The sequence below is a fragment of the Schistocerca serialis genome, chromosome 1 (genome assembly GCF_023864345.2).
Source record: "Schistocerca serialis cubense isolate TAMUIC-IGC-003099 chromosome 1, iqSchSeri2.2, whole genome shotgun sequence".
Lineage (NCBI taxonomy): Eukaryota > Metazoa > Arthropoda > Insecta > Orthoptera > Acrididae > Schistocerca > Schistocerca serialis.
The window spans coordinates 372,376,627-372,394,933 of record NC_064638.1 but is presented as its reverse complement, the minus strand read 5'-3'; the positions used below and the strand labels follow the sequence as shown (position 1 = coordinate 372,394,933).

General features: G+C 43.7%; 1 protein-coding gene across 4 annotated transcripts in view; it reads left to right on the top strand.

Annotated features, from left to right (window-relative positions):
- Positions 1–563: 563 nt before the first annotated feature.
- LOC126470669 (GATA zinc finger domain-containing protein 1) overlaps positions 564–18,307 on the top strand; it is a 63,924-nt gene continuing 46,180 nt past the window's right edge. For all 4 annotated transcript variants that reach the window (XR_007586275.1, XM_050098666.1, XM_050098673.1 and 1 more), the window contains exon 1: positions 564–936. Coding sequence is in view for 3 of the 4 variants with exons in the window: in XM_050098666.1 (XP_049954623.1) it covers positions 619–936 (318 nt within the window). In the remaining variant the exon portion in view is untranslated. The remainder of the gene's footprint in view (positions 937–18,307) is intronic.

Here is an 18,307-nt window from a genome sequence, read left to right as displayed (position 1 = left end):
CTCCTGCACTGCCTGCGCCCCCACAACAGGATCACGCACAGCCACCGGCGGAGGACCCAACGATGGCACCTCCAGTACCACCTACTCAGCAAGCCTCAGCTAGTACCGACCTCACGAACAGGCAGACAGCTGCGCCAATGAAGACATTTAGACAAGTACGAGCTAGACAGTATCACCAGAGACGACCTACAGCACACTGCAACACAACTTCAGCTCTCCAAGCCAATATGTCCGTATAATGTATATAAATAAATATTGTATATATGAATCGGTAACGCTGACAGTCTTTGCACACCATGAAAGTTGTTTTCGTTGACCAGTTCCTACACACTCAACAGTAAAAGTCCGCACGGAATTTATGGCATTTCCAACAGAGTACTAATTCTCCGTCTCCAAAGTTCTCAGTCTTCTTTCTTCCACTCCACGAAATGATTCAACTTTGCGAATACCTTGTTTCCTGAAAATGTAATTTTTTTTTTTTTTTTTTAAATCAGTATCCGTGAAAAATTTCGGTGAGCTAATGTTGGCACCTCTGACAGATTCTACAAAGCAAGGAGGTTCGAATTTCTAAACTCCTTGCATCAAAGTGACAATCGGTATTTGTTTTGTTATGGTGGAATGTCAGATGATACAATGCCGTTGGGCATAAAGCCTGAGTGCTATAAGTGTAATGTAACTGAAAGTAAACTTTGGAAACAGACAGCCGATGGCTTCGTGTGTGCCGACTGTTGTGATTTGGTAACTAAGACCTCTTGCCCCCCCAAGAATGAAGACATTGCTTCACAGTCGTCGAAGTCCCAAGAAACAGCGCCACGTATTGCAACTCGTAAGAGTACAAGAAGTACGCGGAATTACAAAACAAGATTAAATCCATACGCTCTTCCGAAGCCTCTTACTCCAAAGGGTAAAGGGAGACGTGTTATCTTCAAGAAAACCGTGAGTAACTTATCTTTCTCACAAACAATTTGTTGATTCCTGTAGTGCAGTGTTAAAATGTTCTGTAAATAAATTTACACAAATTAGGTCCATATTACGAAGCGATCCCAGGTACATGTAATATTCCCAGAACGTCAGTATTTTGTTCATAAAATAGATTTGTCTGAATGTTGTAAATTTCCTCCATCTGGTATTGGTAGCAAACACAGAGTGAAAAAGTGGAAAAGCTGTAATAGAATAGCCGCTAAAACAGCGTGAATTGTGTGTGCTGAAGTGACTTAATTTTTTTTAATAGGGAGGACACAGAAAGATAACTTGGATGGGGAGTCATAGTCAGGTGTAGAAGTAACTTCAAGTGTGTCACAGGGAAGTGTGTTGGGACCTGTAGTGCTCATGTTGTGTATTAAATGAAGTACTATCTGAAAGAAGTGACGCAAATATTCAATGAGACCGTGTTACTATTTCAAAGCGGTGCAAAGATCGTTAATTTCCCTTAAATGTTCATATATGTAAGTTATGTCCTTCACAAAACGAATAAAGAAGGAAAAAAGTATCGTACGATCATATCAATGAGTGTCAGTTGGAATCGGCCAACTCGTACAAACACCTCCTTAAATGCTTCTATGCATCCTCTAATTAGGCCTACTCTTGACTTGTCTGTGTGCTCTACTCATGCAGTTGTTGTATATTCATAGAGCTGTCATTCTTGAAGCTTTCTTTCAGCATCTAGTGGCACTGTCCCATGGGTCAAACAAATTTGTAACCACTCAAGCTGCTCTTCATTGTATATGGTCGCTATTCCATGTTTGCTGTATTTGGTATGGGTCCCAAACATTTGAGCAATATTCTAGAACTGCTCAAAGTGCTTTGTAAGCAATTTATTGTAGATGGATTGCGTTTATCTAATATGCACCAAAGAAGCGAAATGAATTATCTCCTCATTTTCAAAAATTCATATCTTTGGTCACAGTCAGATATCAATGTTGAAATTTTTACAGTACGTTGCTATCATATAGGCGTACAAACTGTGCAAAAATCATATTTTTTATGTTCAGTCCCAGGTGAAATAACTAACCCCAAACTATACAAAAAATGAAAATTTTCAAATTTCAAAAATTCATGAAAAATTAAGGAAACATTTGTAAGTGTTCTTGCTCTATATGACGCTAGTAGTGTATGATATCTAACTATAGGAAAAAATAGACTCTCATAAATAGCTCCTTGTTTGTTATTTTTGGGCCTGAAAAGTGAATTTTTGAAAATTTGAATACCAAACTTTGGAGGTATATACACTGAAGGTATCACAAAAATACAGTGATAACAAGTCTTGTTTTATAAAATAAATGAATTGTTCCTATGGAATACCTTCCAAAGTTATGCATCAAGATATTCATATCATAATGAGTAAGTAGATCTCCCAACTGAAAAGCACTTATGGTATCGGTGGCTCTTGTGTTGTGTGCTGATGTTGGCAATTCAATGATATCAGTTGTAGTGAATTGGATGGTAGTATATGACAACAGTGAGAATCACTGATTCTGATTATGGGTGTGTGGCCATAGATAATAATTGATTACATTTATTTTCAATATGGAGAGTGGCAGGATATCTTTAAGTGATCTAGTGAGTAGAAATATTAAAGGAACTTGCAGTATGCTGCAGGTAAAAAATAGGTCCACAACTTGTCTTGTAATTGAAACAAATAGTTGTAGCTTCGTCATAAGTTGTATTGAGAACTATCTATTTTTTATTCCTTGAATGTAACTGGTTTCTGACACCTGTGCTTATTTTGAAATCATAGAAATTGAGGCAACAGCCCATATACAGTAATTGCCTCTGCAGTAAGTGAAGCAGTAAATGGGTAACTTAACAACAGCCTGTTGTTAAGTTGGCCACATAATGCTTAGGTTATTGCAGGAGCGGTTTCTGTACAAGGGGTATCACCTGTACGGATGGTTTGAAACTGGACCCTGGTGTCTGAAACTAATCACCACAAAAAAATTAAAAAAAATAGGTACTTCTCAATGTAACCTATGATGAAGCTACAACAATTTATTTCAAGAAATTGTAATGTTATTTATCTTACTGATTTTCATATTTCTTTAGTGACTACAAAAGCAAATAAAGCAAAGGAACAAACCAGTTCTATAAATGACTAAATCACAGCAGTCAGTTTGCAACAAATGAACAAAATTACACAACAAGGTAACGTGCGTGAATGTCTGGGCTGCATTGATTTTGAAAAATCACCATTCCAATGTAATCGGCATTAACTACCCCAGAGAATCTAGGCATTGGTTCAGTCAGTGACAGTACATTGAAGAATACAGACATAATGCTCCCACTGCCATTAGAATTAATGAAAAAAAAGGGGAATTATAGATCTGTAAGAGAAGTCAGACAAGGAGCTTCTGTATCACCAAGACTATTGTCAGCTATTGGAGAGGAAGTTTTCATGACGTTAAACTGGGAAAACAAAAGGAGGAGGAATCCAGAAACCACAGTACCTTGTCACATTCTCCATCCCCCAGAGGCTCACAACTATTTTGTATCTCCTTGGCTGCCATGGGGCCCCAGCCTTTACAGCATTACTTCCTTTCCGTGGTGCATGCTTATACTTTCACTATCCATTTTCCTCTCTGCCTGTCCATTGGATGGTTTTCTTGGTGCTGAACCTGCTTGGACCTGGCTTATCATTGGGCCTCAAGTTTCCACTTCTGGCATATTCTACAACTTTTCATTACATAAACACAGGGTCCCCATTGTTGGGTTTGACCTGTCACCAATTTTCAAAATGCTCCATGAGTACGAATTGTGCAGGATATGTCGTCCAGTGTGGTGTGTGCTTTCCTTTGTGTCTTCCCGTCTGTGAACCCTTCCCTTTAATATGGTAGTACACCCAAAACCTAGCATGGTAGCCATCCCATTATGGGGGCCATAAAGTACCTGCACGGTGGTAGCACCCTGACCATTGTTTGCTGAACTGATAACTCCCCACGTATGTCAGTTAGTATGTACCCGCTGTGACTGGGGCACGGGGACTCTGAGTGATGGATATGGATTACTGGCCAGATAGTCTTCAGCTCCAGATCTACTATATTTCCGAACTGGGACAAAAACTTGAGAGTTGCTATTTGGACATGCAAGCTATCAGCTTGTTGATTTACAGAATATCTAATAATAAATCAATATCTAAATATACAGGTCTAAAATCAGCAGTATATTTGCAATGTGCAGCCAATATTTTTATAGGCAGGACATTGATATTTTTGCCGCCGATATGTCAATACTTTTTTTTTTTTTTTTCAATATATTGAGAGTCGGTAATTATAATTTTTTGAAAATTGATGTATTGGATTCTCGATATTTTTTAAAAAAATCAGCAGTCCTAATGCTGACTGGGATGCTTTTGCCTCTGCTGTTGACCTTAGCTCCCTGCCATATGGAGATATCGATGAGGACGTCCAGACTACAACTACAGCCATTGTTTCAGCAGCTGATTTAGTGATCCCCTGTTCCTCGGGTCAGCACTGCTGAAAGCCCATGTGGGCAGGCATCCACAGGAGTGACACTGACGGAGGGACAGGAAGATCAGGTAGTTGTCTCTACAACACAGGCCATCGTGGACCCTCCAGTGGATGGACGGGAGAAGACAAGGGCTGCAAATATAAATGTCGGTGGCCGAAAAGGTTCTGTGCATGGCACTGAAGTGTGTGAAGAGGCAAAGGTCAAATTGTGCCAGTAAATTTTGTGATATTACCGTCTGCAAATTGTGTCTCCCTCCTGATGGTGAAGAGTCTCAGACCATACTGTTTACATTGGTTTCTCAGTCCCCCCCTTCCCGTCCCCCCCATCTTTCTTGGTATGATTTCAATGCCCCTAGCCCTTTGTGGGGTGAAAACAAGGTCACTGACCACCGTTGTAGTTCTCGGAAATCGCAAAGGCCATTTGAGATTGTAGGCAGGCTCTCCAATGCCATAAGTGACACCCATCGGTGGAGCACTACATTCCCTTTAAGGGACTGCGTGGTTGGGTCCACAACCTAATAAATAGACAGAAGTGTGAATGCTGGGAATGGACCGTGTACAAGTTTGGGTTAAGATCAGACATCTCTGTGGATACCAGACACCTGCAAGGTATACCTGGTAGTACCGTGAATGGTGCTGACTACACCGACCCAGACACTGCCACCAAACATTTTGCTGTGCACTATGCTCAAGCCTCATTGTCTGAGCGTTATCAATCCGTCTTTCATGTCCTAAAACAGCAGGTGGAGTGAAAGAAATTATCTTTTACTACACACCACCCGTAGCCATATAATACTTCATGGAGTCATATAATACTTTATTCAGTGAGTGGGAATTCGTCAGTGTCCTAGCCCACTGCCCTGATACGTACCCACGGCCAGACCACATCCACAACCAAATGATCAGGCATGTACCTGTGGACTGTCAGCATAATATCCTTGCCATCTTTATCTGCATCTGAAGTGAGGGCAAGTTCCCTTCACAATGGCTAGAAAGTGTCATTGTCACAGTAATAAATCTGTTAAGCACCCTATAGAGATAGTTATTGTCCAATAAGTCTCACCAGTGATTTCTGTTAGTTGCTTGAATGGATGGTGAGTGAGTAGCTGTGTTGGCTCCTAGACTCTTGTGGCCTCCTGGCTCCATCCCTCATCCCTGAGTGGTTTTCGCCGAGGCTGTTCCACTATAGATAATCTGTTTTACTTGGAGTCTGCCATGCGAACAGCTTTTGCCTAACATCAACACCTCTTTTTTTACCTGCAAAACACTTATGACACCACATGGCGACACCATATCTGTGCTACCTTACAAGAGTGGGGTGTCCAGGATCCACTCCCTATTTACATCCAGAACTTCCTGTCACGCCTAATGTTGCGGTTTTGAGTTGGTGTTTCCCACAGTACCCGTCATATTCAAGAGAATGGGGTCCCAAGGATTCTGTACTGAGTGTGTCTCTCTTTCTAGTAGCCATCAATAGTGTAGCAGCAGCTGTGGCATCCTTGGTATCACCCTGCATACGCTGATGACTTTTGGCTCTATTATTGCTCCTCTAATGTGGGTGTCGCTGAATGTTGACTGCATGGTGCCATATGAAAAGCACAGGCAAGGGCCTTCATCCATGGCTTTCAATTTTCCGCTGTCAAGACACGCGTTATACACTTCTGTCAATGTCGTACCATTCAACCACAACCAGAACTTTACCTTGATAACCAACTGCTCAATGTGTGGGAGACTTATCGCTTTTTAGAACTGGCCTTGATTGGCGTGAATTCCCCATCCTCCCCAGCTCAAGTGAAAGTGCTGGCTGCATCTTAATGCACTTCGCTGCCTGAGTAATACCAGCTGGCGTGCAGATTGCACTACCCTTCTGCAGCTTTACAAACCTCTGATACAATCCCACCTCAACTATGGAAGTCTGGTATCGCCCTCAGCATTGCAGATACCGTATCTGATACACCACTGTGGGGTTTGACTTTTGACAGGAGCCACTCGAATTAGCTCTGTGAACAGCATACTCGTGGAGTCTGCAGTCCCTCCATAGCGGATCAGGTGCCAACAACAGCTTGTCAGTTATGCTACCCACATTCACAGCTCCCCTAAGCATCCAAACTACTGTCTCGTCTTTCCAAACACGATAATCCATCTCCTGCAACAGCGGCCCCAATCAGGAATTATTATCGCAGCCTGCATGTGATCTATCATCTGTGAACTTCAATTGTTTCTCCTTCCGCCTCTCCTCTGGAACCACTGCCATACACCCCCATGGTGCATCCCTCGGCTAAAGCTTCGTCTTGACTAACCACAAATTCCAAAAGACTCGATTCATCCTAAGGCCCTCCGCCACCAATTTTTCTCCATCCTAGGTGCATCCCAGGGTGCAGAAGTAGTCTAAGCTGATGGCTCAATAGTTGCTGGCTATGTAGGCTTTACTTATACTCATGTGGGACATACTGAACTGCTCTCCTTGCCAGATGGCTGTAGTGTTGTCACTGCAGAGTTGGTAGCCCTCTCTCACGCTCTTGAGCATATCTGTTCCTGCACTGGTGTGTCCTTTATCTTCTGCACCAAATCCTTGAGCATTTTGCAAGCAAGGATGCTACACTCGCCATCCTTTTGGTCATAGCTATCTAGAATTCCCTGTATGCTATTGAACAGTGTGGACACTCAATGACCTTCGTCTGGACCCCTGGCCACATCGGGATCCCGGGGAATGAACTCACTGATAGTCTGGCCAAACTGGCTACCGGTAAAATGACTATTGAGATCGGTATTCAAGAAACAGACCTGTGATGGGTATTACGCCATCAAGTTTTAGGTGTCTGGAGTATGGAATGGTTTACTCTGACTTCACCAAACAAACCATGGGTGATAAAGGAGACTCTGAATCTGAGACGATGCCCCAGCAGCTGACTTAGTTTTACGTTTTGTTCATGAAGCAGGTTTTTACCATTTTATTTAAAAGTGGGCCACTTAACCGTATCGGCCCATTGAGGGGTTGGCAGAACACACTGTTTCCTCCTCTGCCCAGAGCAAGCTGCAGCTGTGTGGGCTTGGTGGTCCAGCCTGATCCTCGCCCTACCTGTCCTTTTTTTCCCCTAAGGTAAGTCTTTCCGCTCCCGGGATTGGAATGACTCCTTACCCTCTTCCTTAAAACCCAGATCCTTTCGTCTTTCCCTCTCCTTCCCTCTTTCCTGATGAAGCAACCGTTGGTTGCGAAAGCTTGAATTTTGTGTGTATGTTTGTGTTTGTTTGTGTAGCGCTTTCGTTTGGTAAGTTACACCATCTTTGTTTTTAGATACATTTTTCCCACGTGGAATTTTTTCCTGTATATATATATATATATATATATATATATATATATATATATATATATATATATATATATACAAATCATTTTGTAAACATGTTTTTAGAATTATTTCCTATATGTTTCAGCTAGCACTTTGTGATGTAATGACACAGCCGATTTTAAATAACAAATACATGTTACACTAGACAACTGTCAGTCCAATTGTCAATGCCTGTCCTTTACCAGTCACGACCTTTCAGTCTAGCGGTGCCCTGGCTGCAATGATGCACTCCGCTGTGAGTGCCATTTGTATATATATATACACACGCTGGCAGGTCGATAGACACACAAACATACACACAAAATTCAAGCTTTCGCAACAAACTGTTGCCTCATCAGGAAAGAGGGAAGGAGAGGGGAAGACGAAAGGAAGTGGGTTTTAAGGGAGAGGGTAAGGAGTCATTCCAATCCCGGGAGCGGAAAGACTTACCTTAGGGGGAAAAAAGGACAGGTATACACTCGCCCACACGCACATATCCATCCACACATACACACATACAGACACAAGCAGACAAGCAGAAATATGTCTGCTTGTGTCTGTATGTGTGGATGGATATGTGCGTGTGTGCGAGTGTATACCTGTCCTTTTTTCCCCCTAAGGTAAGTCTTTCCGCTCCCGGGATTGGAATGACTCCTTACCCTCTCCCTTAAAACCCACTTCCTTTCGTCTTCCCCTCTCCTTCCCTCTTTCCTGATGAGGCAACAGTTTGTTGCGAAAGCTTGAATTTTGTGTGTATGTTTGTGTTTGTTTGTGTGTCTATCGACCTGCCAGCGCTTTTGTTCGGTAAGTCACCTCATCTTTGTTTTTATATATAATTTTTCCCACGTGGAATGTTTCCTTCCATTATATATTTTGCAGTGACCATACCAAATATGAATTCAGTATCTATATAGGTACATTGCGTAATTAATGCTATAAAAATATGTTTTCAGAGCCTGCCTTAATTATTAATTAGCAATCATTTTGTAAACATGTTTTTAGAATTATGAGAAAGAGTACTTATATCCTATTTTAAGATATATGCAATTGCCTGTCTGTCAAGGTACGTTGTTGTACATATATATATAATATGTACAACAACGTACCTTGACAGACAGGCAATTGCATATATCTTAAAATAGGATATAAGTACTCTTTCTCATGAATTGGCTGGTACATAACAGACTAAAAGACTGATGCACCAGCAAGTTAAAATTAAAACCATTATATTCAGCTATTCACCACATACATCTGTCTTATGGCACTCACAGCGGAGTGCATCATTGCAGCCAGGGCACCGCTAGACTGAAAGGTCGTGACTGGTAAAGGACAGGCATTGACAATTGGACTGACAGTTGTCTAGTGTAACATGTATTTGTTATTTAAAATTGGCTGTGTCATTACATCACAAAGTGCTAGCTGAAACATATAGGAAATAATTCTAAAAACATGTTTACAAAATGATTGCCAATTAATAATTAAGGCAGGCTCTGAAAACATATTTTTATAGCATTAATTACGCAATGTACCTATATAGAAACTGAATTCATATTTGGTATGGTCACTGCAAACATGATTTAATAATTTACAAAAACCGCAGACACACATATGGAGCCATCAAAATATATATTTAAAAATTTTAAAAATACTAAAGATCCAAGGTTAAAAATTGCAGTCTGGTCTTGAAAATGTCATTTAAGTAGCATTGTAAGCTGTGGTTACATCAAAGTAACGACAATGTACTCAAATGATAATTAAAAAAAATTATTATAAAATGTGGAAATGTAATTATCAGTTGGGCTTACACAAAGTCATTTGGGTAACCTGGGCTTCTACCAAGTCATTTAAGTAGCGGTGTAAGCTGTCATTCTGACCAAAGAAACAACAATTTACTCATATAGTAACATAGTAAAAATATAAATAAAAATAACTTTGAAAAATGCCAAGAGAGAAAAGTTATCAGCGTGGCTTACATATGTCTTTTGGGTAACCATCCATGCTGCAGAAAAAAAACCTGCGTGGAAACCACATTAGCCAAATAGGAATAATTTTAGCAATAGTGGTAACACTTAATTTAGCATTGTTGCAGTAGATTGACAATGTGATCCACCTGCTACATAGCCCATCCATACACTCAGTGGCAACTGTTGTGTAAGAGCACATGAACACCCTAACTTTTCCCCTCAGCATTTAGTTGCTGGGTACAGGCTTGGCGACCACGGGGTCCCTGAGCTGGGGACTGGGAAGCGCCTCCAGTCCTCAATACCGTAAGCTCTGAGCGTGCTTCAACAACCACCGTAAGGCGCGACAGTGGAATGTTGTATGGTACAGAGCCCGGGGATCTTGGCTGAACTGCCTGGGTCGCGAGGATGGTATAAACCTCTATAAAAAAAATTAAAAAAAAAAACAAAAAATAAACCAATCCCAAGGTGTGCTGCGCACCGAGGAGATGCATGGCTGTTGAGGTAAAACAGTTGCTAACGGGTGACCTCTGGGGAACCTGCTGCCCCCCCGGTTGTATTAGGCTTACCCAGGCAAGCAGGGCTCTGTCTGGGTGGACATTGCTTCCCCTAGCTGCTCGTGGGACCACCATGAAACGAAATACGAATAGTGCACAAGCACGAGTCTCTAAGAAAGGAAAGTTCAATGCTTTACAGTATGACCCCCAATCATTCCCTTCCCTGTCCACACCAGGGGAGGAACGGTGGTCTAAATTACCTGGTGAGACGTATTCTCCTCGATTTCTGGTTTGCAGGCGAACAGATGGGGACTCATTTCTGACCACAAAGCCTCAGTTTTTTGTGGAAAATTTAGAGGACAAGTTTGGAGAAGTTGAGGGCCTGTCTAAAATGAGGTCTGGAGCAGTGCTCATACAGACAGCATCCCCAGCACAGTCACGGGCATTGCTTGCTTTTGACAAGCTCGGTGATGTTGCAGTCTCCATTACACCTCATAAGAGCCTCAATATGATTCAGGGACTTATTTTTCATCGTGACATGTTGTTGCAGTCTGACGAAGAGCTTTGTGCAAATCTGGAACGCCACAGTGTCCAGTTTGTACAATGTGTCTCTAGGGGACCTAAAGATAGTAGGGTCACCACCGATGCCTTCATCTTGGCTTTCGAGGGAGACACCCTGCCTGAGAAGGTCAAGGTGATGGTATATCAATGTGATGTTAAGCCTTACGTCCCTCCTCCCATGCATTGCTTTAAGTGCTGGTGGTTTGGGCATATGTCATCGAGATGTGACGCCAACCCTACCTGTCGGGATTGTGGACATGCCTCCCACCCCAACGTCCTGTGTTTGCCGCCCTCTGTTTGTGTCAACTGCGGACAGAAACATTCACCTTGCTCGTCAGACTGCGCGGTTTATCAAAAAGAACAGAAGATTATGGAGTATAAGACCTTGGACAGGCTCACTTACACAGGCTAAACACAAGTATGACCGACTTCCCCTTTGCGCATTTCATTGACGTTTGCTGCAGCAGCTTCGCTGTCGCTGTCCCTGGCGACGAGCCCCAAAGCTCAGACGCATTCTGTTGGCCCTCCAACCCAGCCGTCTATTCCTGCCCCACAGGTCATTGGGAGAACACCTTCTTCCGTTGCTCCCCTGTTATCCAACATCAGGAGTAACAACCCCTCCTTCTTTGGGGACTTCAGTCCCCACCTCTGTGCTGGAGAAGTGCCCGCCTCCTCCGGCTCCCCTCGCGCAGAAGGGATCGCTTGGTGCCCTCCCTTCCATGGTTACTGCCCCTCCAGATGTCAGCCAGTGGCTGAAAAAGCCACCACCTGAGGGCCGCCGGGCTTCCAGGTCTTCCTTGGTCCATGAGACTGGGTCGGAAAAGCCCACCCAGCCTGACAAACCGAGGGACAAATGGGATCCTACCAAAAAGAAGAAAAAGCAAAAGGAGAAGGACATAGAGACAGAAAAGGAGTTCACCACTGCACCTGAAGATGATGTGGAGCATCTAGCGTCCCCTCAGGAGCTAGATGTTGCTTGACCCGCAGGTCCTATGGAAGTTGATCAGGCTACTTCGCAATCTGTATCGGCGAGTGCTTCAAAGCGTAACCTATCCCCCCCCCCTCCCCCCCAGGTTCTTTCATGTCTTCACAGTCGGATACCATTATCCTTCAATGGAATTGCCGTGGTTTTTCCACCACCTTGCTGAGTTGGAACAGCTTTTGTAATGCTTCCCTGCCACTTGTCTGGCCCTACAGCAAACCTGGTTTCCTGTTCGGCGGACCCCCTCCATCTATGGCTACCGGGGTTACTATAAGAACCACGTAGAATACGACAGGGTGTCTGGCGGTGTCTGTGTTTATGTTCTTGCCACTGTTCCTAGTGCCCCAGTGCCATTTCACATGGCTCTCAAGGCTGTGGCTGTTAGAATTCGGGCAGGACTGGAGCTTACCATCTGTTCCCTCTACCTTCCCCCAGATGAGGTTGTCCCTCTTGCTGGCCTAGCTGCCTTGTTTGCCCAGCTCCCCCCTCCGTTCCTCCTTTTGAGGGACTTTAATGCCCACCACCCTTTATGGGGTGGTGGGGCCCAGATCTCGGGCCAGAGTAGGAACGTTGAGGCTCTCTTGGCACAGCAGGGCATTTGCGTCCTTAACATTGGTGCACCCACATATTTTAGCTTGACTCGTGGCACATACTCGGCCATTGATCTCTCTCTTAGTAGCCCAGGTCTTCTTCCATACCTCAGTTGGAGGGTCCACGACGACCCTAGTGGTAGCGACCACTTTCCTATCCTGGTTTCCCTTCTTCAATCCCAACCTCCTTACCAGCTGCCACGATCGTCTCTTCGTGGAGCTGATTGGGCAGACTACACCTCAGCTACTATGGCCATTGCTCCTCTTCCTGGTGACATTGATTTGGCTGTGGACGAGGTCACTATTGCCATTGTTTCTGCTGCCGAGGCAACTGTCCCCTGCTCTCCAAGTATCCTAAGGCGTAAGTAAGTCCCTTGGTGGACACCAGAGATTGCAGAAGCTATCCGGGACCGCCGGTGAGCCCTGCAACGACACCGGCGTCATCCTTGCCTAGAGAATCTGGTTGCCTTTAAACGGCTGTGGGCCCGGGCTCAGCGGTTAGTCTGGCGGAGCAAACAGGACTGTTGGGAATGATATGTTGCCACCATAGGTTCTCGCACCTCCCCATCTCAGGTGTGGTCGTGGGTTTGGTGCATTTTTGGCTTTCGCCCTCATGCGTCTGTCCCTTGCCTTTCTCTTCGGGGTGCCCTTTGTACTGACCCAATCACCATCGCCAAACATCTGGGAGAGTACTTCACTCATATTTCCGCAACAGCAGGCTACAGCGCAGAATTCTGCGCCATTAAAGAGCAGGCTGAGCGCATGCAGTTGTTGTTTCACACGCACCATTGGGAACTATACAACGCCCCGTTTAGTGAATCTGAGTTCCAAAGTGCCCTTACAGCTTGCCCCAATACCTCTCCAGGTCCAGACCGAATTCACAACCAGTTTCTTCGCCATCTCTCGGCGCACTGTCAGGGTGAATTACTCGCCCCGTTGAACCGCATCTGGACGAAGGGCGTTTTCCCAACTCGTTGGCAGGATAGCGTTACCATCCCAGTGCTGAAACCTGGTAAAGATTCGCTGATGGTTGATAGCTATCGTCCTATCAGCCTTACCAACGTTATATGCAAACTCCTGGAACAGATGGTGAGTTGGCGGCTCATGTGGATCCTCGAAGCTCGGGGCCTCCTAGCCCAGCAACAGGGGGGTCTTCCGTCAGCTCCGCTCAGCGATCGACAATTTAGCCTTGCTAGAGTCAGTTATTTGTACAGCTTTTACTCGGCGAGAACATCTAGTTGCTGTTTTCTTTGATCTTTGGAAGGCGTACGATACCACCTGGCACCATCATATCCTTGCTATGCTGCACGAATGGGGCTTACGGGGTCCACTTCCAATTTTTCTACAGAATTTCCTCTCCAATCGCTCCTTTCGGGTTCGAGTTGGCACATATTTTAGCTCTGCTCATATTCGGGAGAACGGTGTCCCGCAGGGCTCGGTTCTCGGTGTTCTCCTCTTTTTGGTGGCGATTAATGGTCTTGCGGCTGCAGTGGGCTCATCGGTGTGTTCCTCTCTATATGCCGATGACTTTTGTCTTTATTACAGTTCCCCAAGCATCAGTGTCGCTGAACGGCGGCTGCAGGGAGCTATCCGTAAGCCACATTTTTGGGCATCCAACCATGGTTTTCAGTTCTCAGCCTCGAAGACCCGAGTGGTGCATTTCTGTCATCATCGCACAGTCCACCTCCATCCAGAGCTCTACCTTGCCAATGAACTCCTTCGTACTGAGGAGACGCATCGTTTCCTTGGCATTCTGTTTGATGCTCAGCTCACGTGGACACCTCATCTTCGTGAGCTTAAACAACGGTGCTGGCGGTACGTCAACATCCTTCGCTGCCTCAGCCACACCGTTTGGGGGGCTGCATGAACAACTCTCCTACAGCTCTTTAAGGGCTTAGTCCAGTCCCGTCTCGACTACGGGAGCGTGGTGTACGACTCAGCAGCACTTTCAACATTGCAGATCCTCGACCCGATTCTCCATTGTGGCGTCAGACTGGCGACAGGTGCCTTCCACACTAGTCCGGTGACTAGCCTTCTTGTAGAAGCTGGAATCCCTCCCCTACAATTCAGCCGACAACAGTTGCTTGTGTCATACATTGCCCGCATCCGTGCCTCACCCGACCACCCAAACTGCAGGCTCCTTTTTCCATCTTCTGCACTCCCCTCCCCACGACGGCGGCCTAGGTCGGGTCTCCCGATCGCAGTCCGCGTTCGTTCCCTTCTCTTGTCACTTGAGTCCTTTCCCCTTCCTCCATCCTTCTGGCCCTCTTCTTCTACCCTTCTTGGCCCTTCCCTCACTTGCGGCTTTGCTTGCATTTTTCCTGCAACTCCAAGTCCTCCGTTCCACCTGGCAGTTTTCGTCAACAATTCCTGGCTCTTCTTGCCTCGTTTCATGATGCAGATGTAGTCTACACTGATGGTTCTGTGGTCGATGGACGCACTTGGTTTGCTTTCATCCACAGCGACTACGTTGAGCAGCATTCCCTGCCTTGTGGGAGCAGTGTTTTCACTGCGGAGCTGGTTGCTCTTTATCGTGCACTCTCTCACCTTTCCTCCTGCCCTGGGGAGTCATTTGTCATATGCAGTGATTCCCTGAGTGGATTGCAAACATTCAACCAGTGTTTTTCTCGGGACCCTTTGGTGCACGGTATTCAAGATGCTATTTTTGCTCTCGCCGAGTGTGGTTGTTCAGCGGCGTTTGTGTGGACCCCGGGCCACATCGGCATTCCAGGAAACGAACGTGTCGATCTATTGGCCAAGCAGGGAGCTTGGTCTTGTGGAAAGAGAGCTCCGGTCAGCCCTACATCGCAAGGTCCACGATGTCTGGAGCTTTGAATGGTCTGCCTTGAACACGCCAAATAAGCTCCGCATGGTAAAGTCGTCCACAGCCGTATGGAAGTCATCCTTGAGGGGCACGCATAGGGACTCAGTTGTTCTCTGCTGTCTCCAAATTGGCAAAATGAAACAGTGAATGGTCCAAGGAAAATAACTGCAATATAGAATAAGCTGAAATAGTGATGGCGTCGTGGTTAAGGGGTCATGGTGTACTACCAAGCAGGTGACTTGTGATCAAATCCCCCGGGTGCCACATTTTTTCCCCGCTATTCACTGTATTTAAATTTGTGTCTGTATCATGGTGCAATGCCTGTTTCAAAAGCGAGGTGTAAGGAAGGGGCATGTAATGACAGTTAATTATGCACAACTACTGTATTAGCAGCTGAAAGGAAGTGGCTTCCACATGGGAACTGCAAACGTTTGATGACAAGGCGACAAGTCAACCAAACCTTCCACCGAAAACACATCTGGTGCATCATACATGGCATTAGTGACAGTACGTGTGTCATATGATAGGAATCTCTTACCAACACAACTAATTTGTACGCCTGGTAAGTGAGTGAGATATGCCTCCTTGCGCGATTTAGGTGTTCGTGTGAATGTGAATGTGTTCACTCCCAAGGATATGATGAAAACATGATAGTTTGTCACATAAGCTGAAAAAAATGAATTTGACCATTTCATAATCACACAGTTGCTCTGTACTCTGTTGAAACATATGTTTTTAACGTTTCTGAACTTGCATTCCGTTTTGGAAGTTTTGACTCTTGAATTCCTTTGTCATAACATAGTGCACACCTGTTTATTTGTTGTTTTTCATTTCTGTTAGACGCCTGTGTGGTATCTTGCCTGCTATCACTATTCATCACATTTACTTGTGACAGTAACATATTCTTAACACGTGACTCATATTCTGTAACCAATGTATAGTATAAGAACTGCCAAGACTACGGAAAGAGAACAAAAGTTTCAATGACCGGACGTACAGTTCTTAATGTTGTGAAAAAAATAAAAACAAATGGAATGAAAGAGTTTTGAACACGATTCATCCACTTCACAATAAAACACCGTGACTTAACTGCGACGCCACACCTCTGAGTGTGTGCTTAATATTGCACTTGTTAAGTTCGAACCATTCACTGTTTTTTACAGTTCAATACACCTTCTTCCTGTTTTCACGCTGGATCTGTGTTCAGTTTTTGACGGGCTATCCTTTAGGCCATATCACCACTAAATCTGAAGGGGATACAATGAGGAGTTTCCCTTGTGAGAATCGTAAGGGCCTAAGGCATGTCACAGTCTATTGTGAGCTTGTAGGATTTACTCATGCTTCTGAAATCTGTTGATCTTATAGTGAATCAGGTTTATGTTTCCTGTGGGCCTACATAGCATATATGAAAATTCATGAAAAGTTGTATCACTAGTTTCTCTGATATTCACTTAAATGTGGGATTTATGGCGATGTGCTTTAGGCTCTTATGCATCTCAGCACATCATTTGTATTCTCACCAAGTGACCATGTTGGTAGACATTACTGTTTGAGTTCAATCATTTCCACCAACGGCATTTTGTGTTTGTAGTTGGTTTTTCACTGTGCAAAAATCAGCTTTTGTGTGCAGTGTAAAACTGAACTATGTTGAATTTATTTGAAATGCTAACAGAAAAGTAAAGCTATGAGGTCGGGTCATGAGTCGTGCTTGGGTAGCTCAGTCAATAGAATGTTTGCCTGTGAAAGGCAAAGGTCCCGATTTCAAGTCTCAGTCCGGCACACAGCGTTAATATGCCAGAAAGTTGCATATCAGTGCACACTCCACTGCCAGGTGAAAATCTCAATCTGGGAACAGAAAAGTAAATTACCAGGAAAAGTTAACTGCAAAGGAACTAGGGTCTCTGAGAACAGATCCTTTGATTGAGAGAGTGACGAACTCAAATAAGCATGACTACAAGCAAACATTTAACAAGGAAGTTTACAGTTGTGTGAGTGCAGCATAAGAATATCTGATTTTTCAGCCCAAAAGTAAATTCATGAACTAATACATGTCTTAGGAATCTTGTACATTTGTCTGAAAAAAATGGAAAAATGCGAAAACTCTCACTTACCCAAAAATGTGAAATGGAGAGTTGCCCTAAATTGTACTTAATTATGTACAAACAATAAAATTCCACAAAAACATTTCTTTCTTTTGTCAGGTAAGCTATGCATATTATTATTATTATTATTATTATTATTATTATTATTATTTTCATTTCTTTTTCAGACGTTATGTCTGATTAAAAATGGAAAGTGACGTGGATCTTGATCAAGCGTGACTTCCTTTTAACTGTACGGTATATGTTACATTGCATTTAGGAACTTCCGGGTAATTGGTCAAGTATCAATAATTACAGATTTCTGTAGTTGTATATATAAGTTTGGATGTAGCTGTATTGCGTTGATGTACTTGTGGATATTGTGTGGTATGACTCCTGTAGTTGATAGTATAATCGGTATAATGTCAACTTTATCCTGATGCCATTATTATTATTATTATTATTACTATGGTTATTACTACTATTATTTACATTAACGTTGTTGTTATTGGCAGTGAGTGTAGTTGTATAAATTTCTTGATATGCATAACTGTTATACAGCAGATGCTGTTAATTTCACTTTTTTTCTGAATCTAAAAATTTATGATCACCCAGAACGTATATTCACGAGCCATCACTGCATACACTGTAATTACATTACAGTGTGAATGCTAAAGCGCTCTAAAGACGTGTTTAAAAAATTGTTGCCAAATAATTATTTGTAGAAGATTGTGCCAGCTCCTGAAGCTCCTGAAATGGCAGGGTTCCTTTTAGAAGACATCATTTTGAAGCATAGAGCACTATGTGACAGTCTCTGTTCATGAAATATTTTCCATTTGAAACTAGTGTCATAGGTAATTTCACATTGCAATATCACCCGTAGGGTGAGAACTGCTTATCATCCGCAGACAAATGGTCTCACAGGACCCTTTAATAAGACATTGTAAGATATGCTCTCAATGCATGTCAATGTCAGAGAGATTGTGATACAATACTGCCTGTTGCGACATTTGCATACA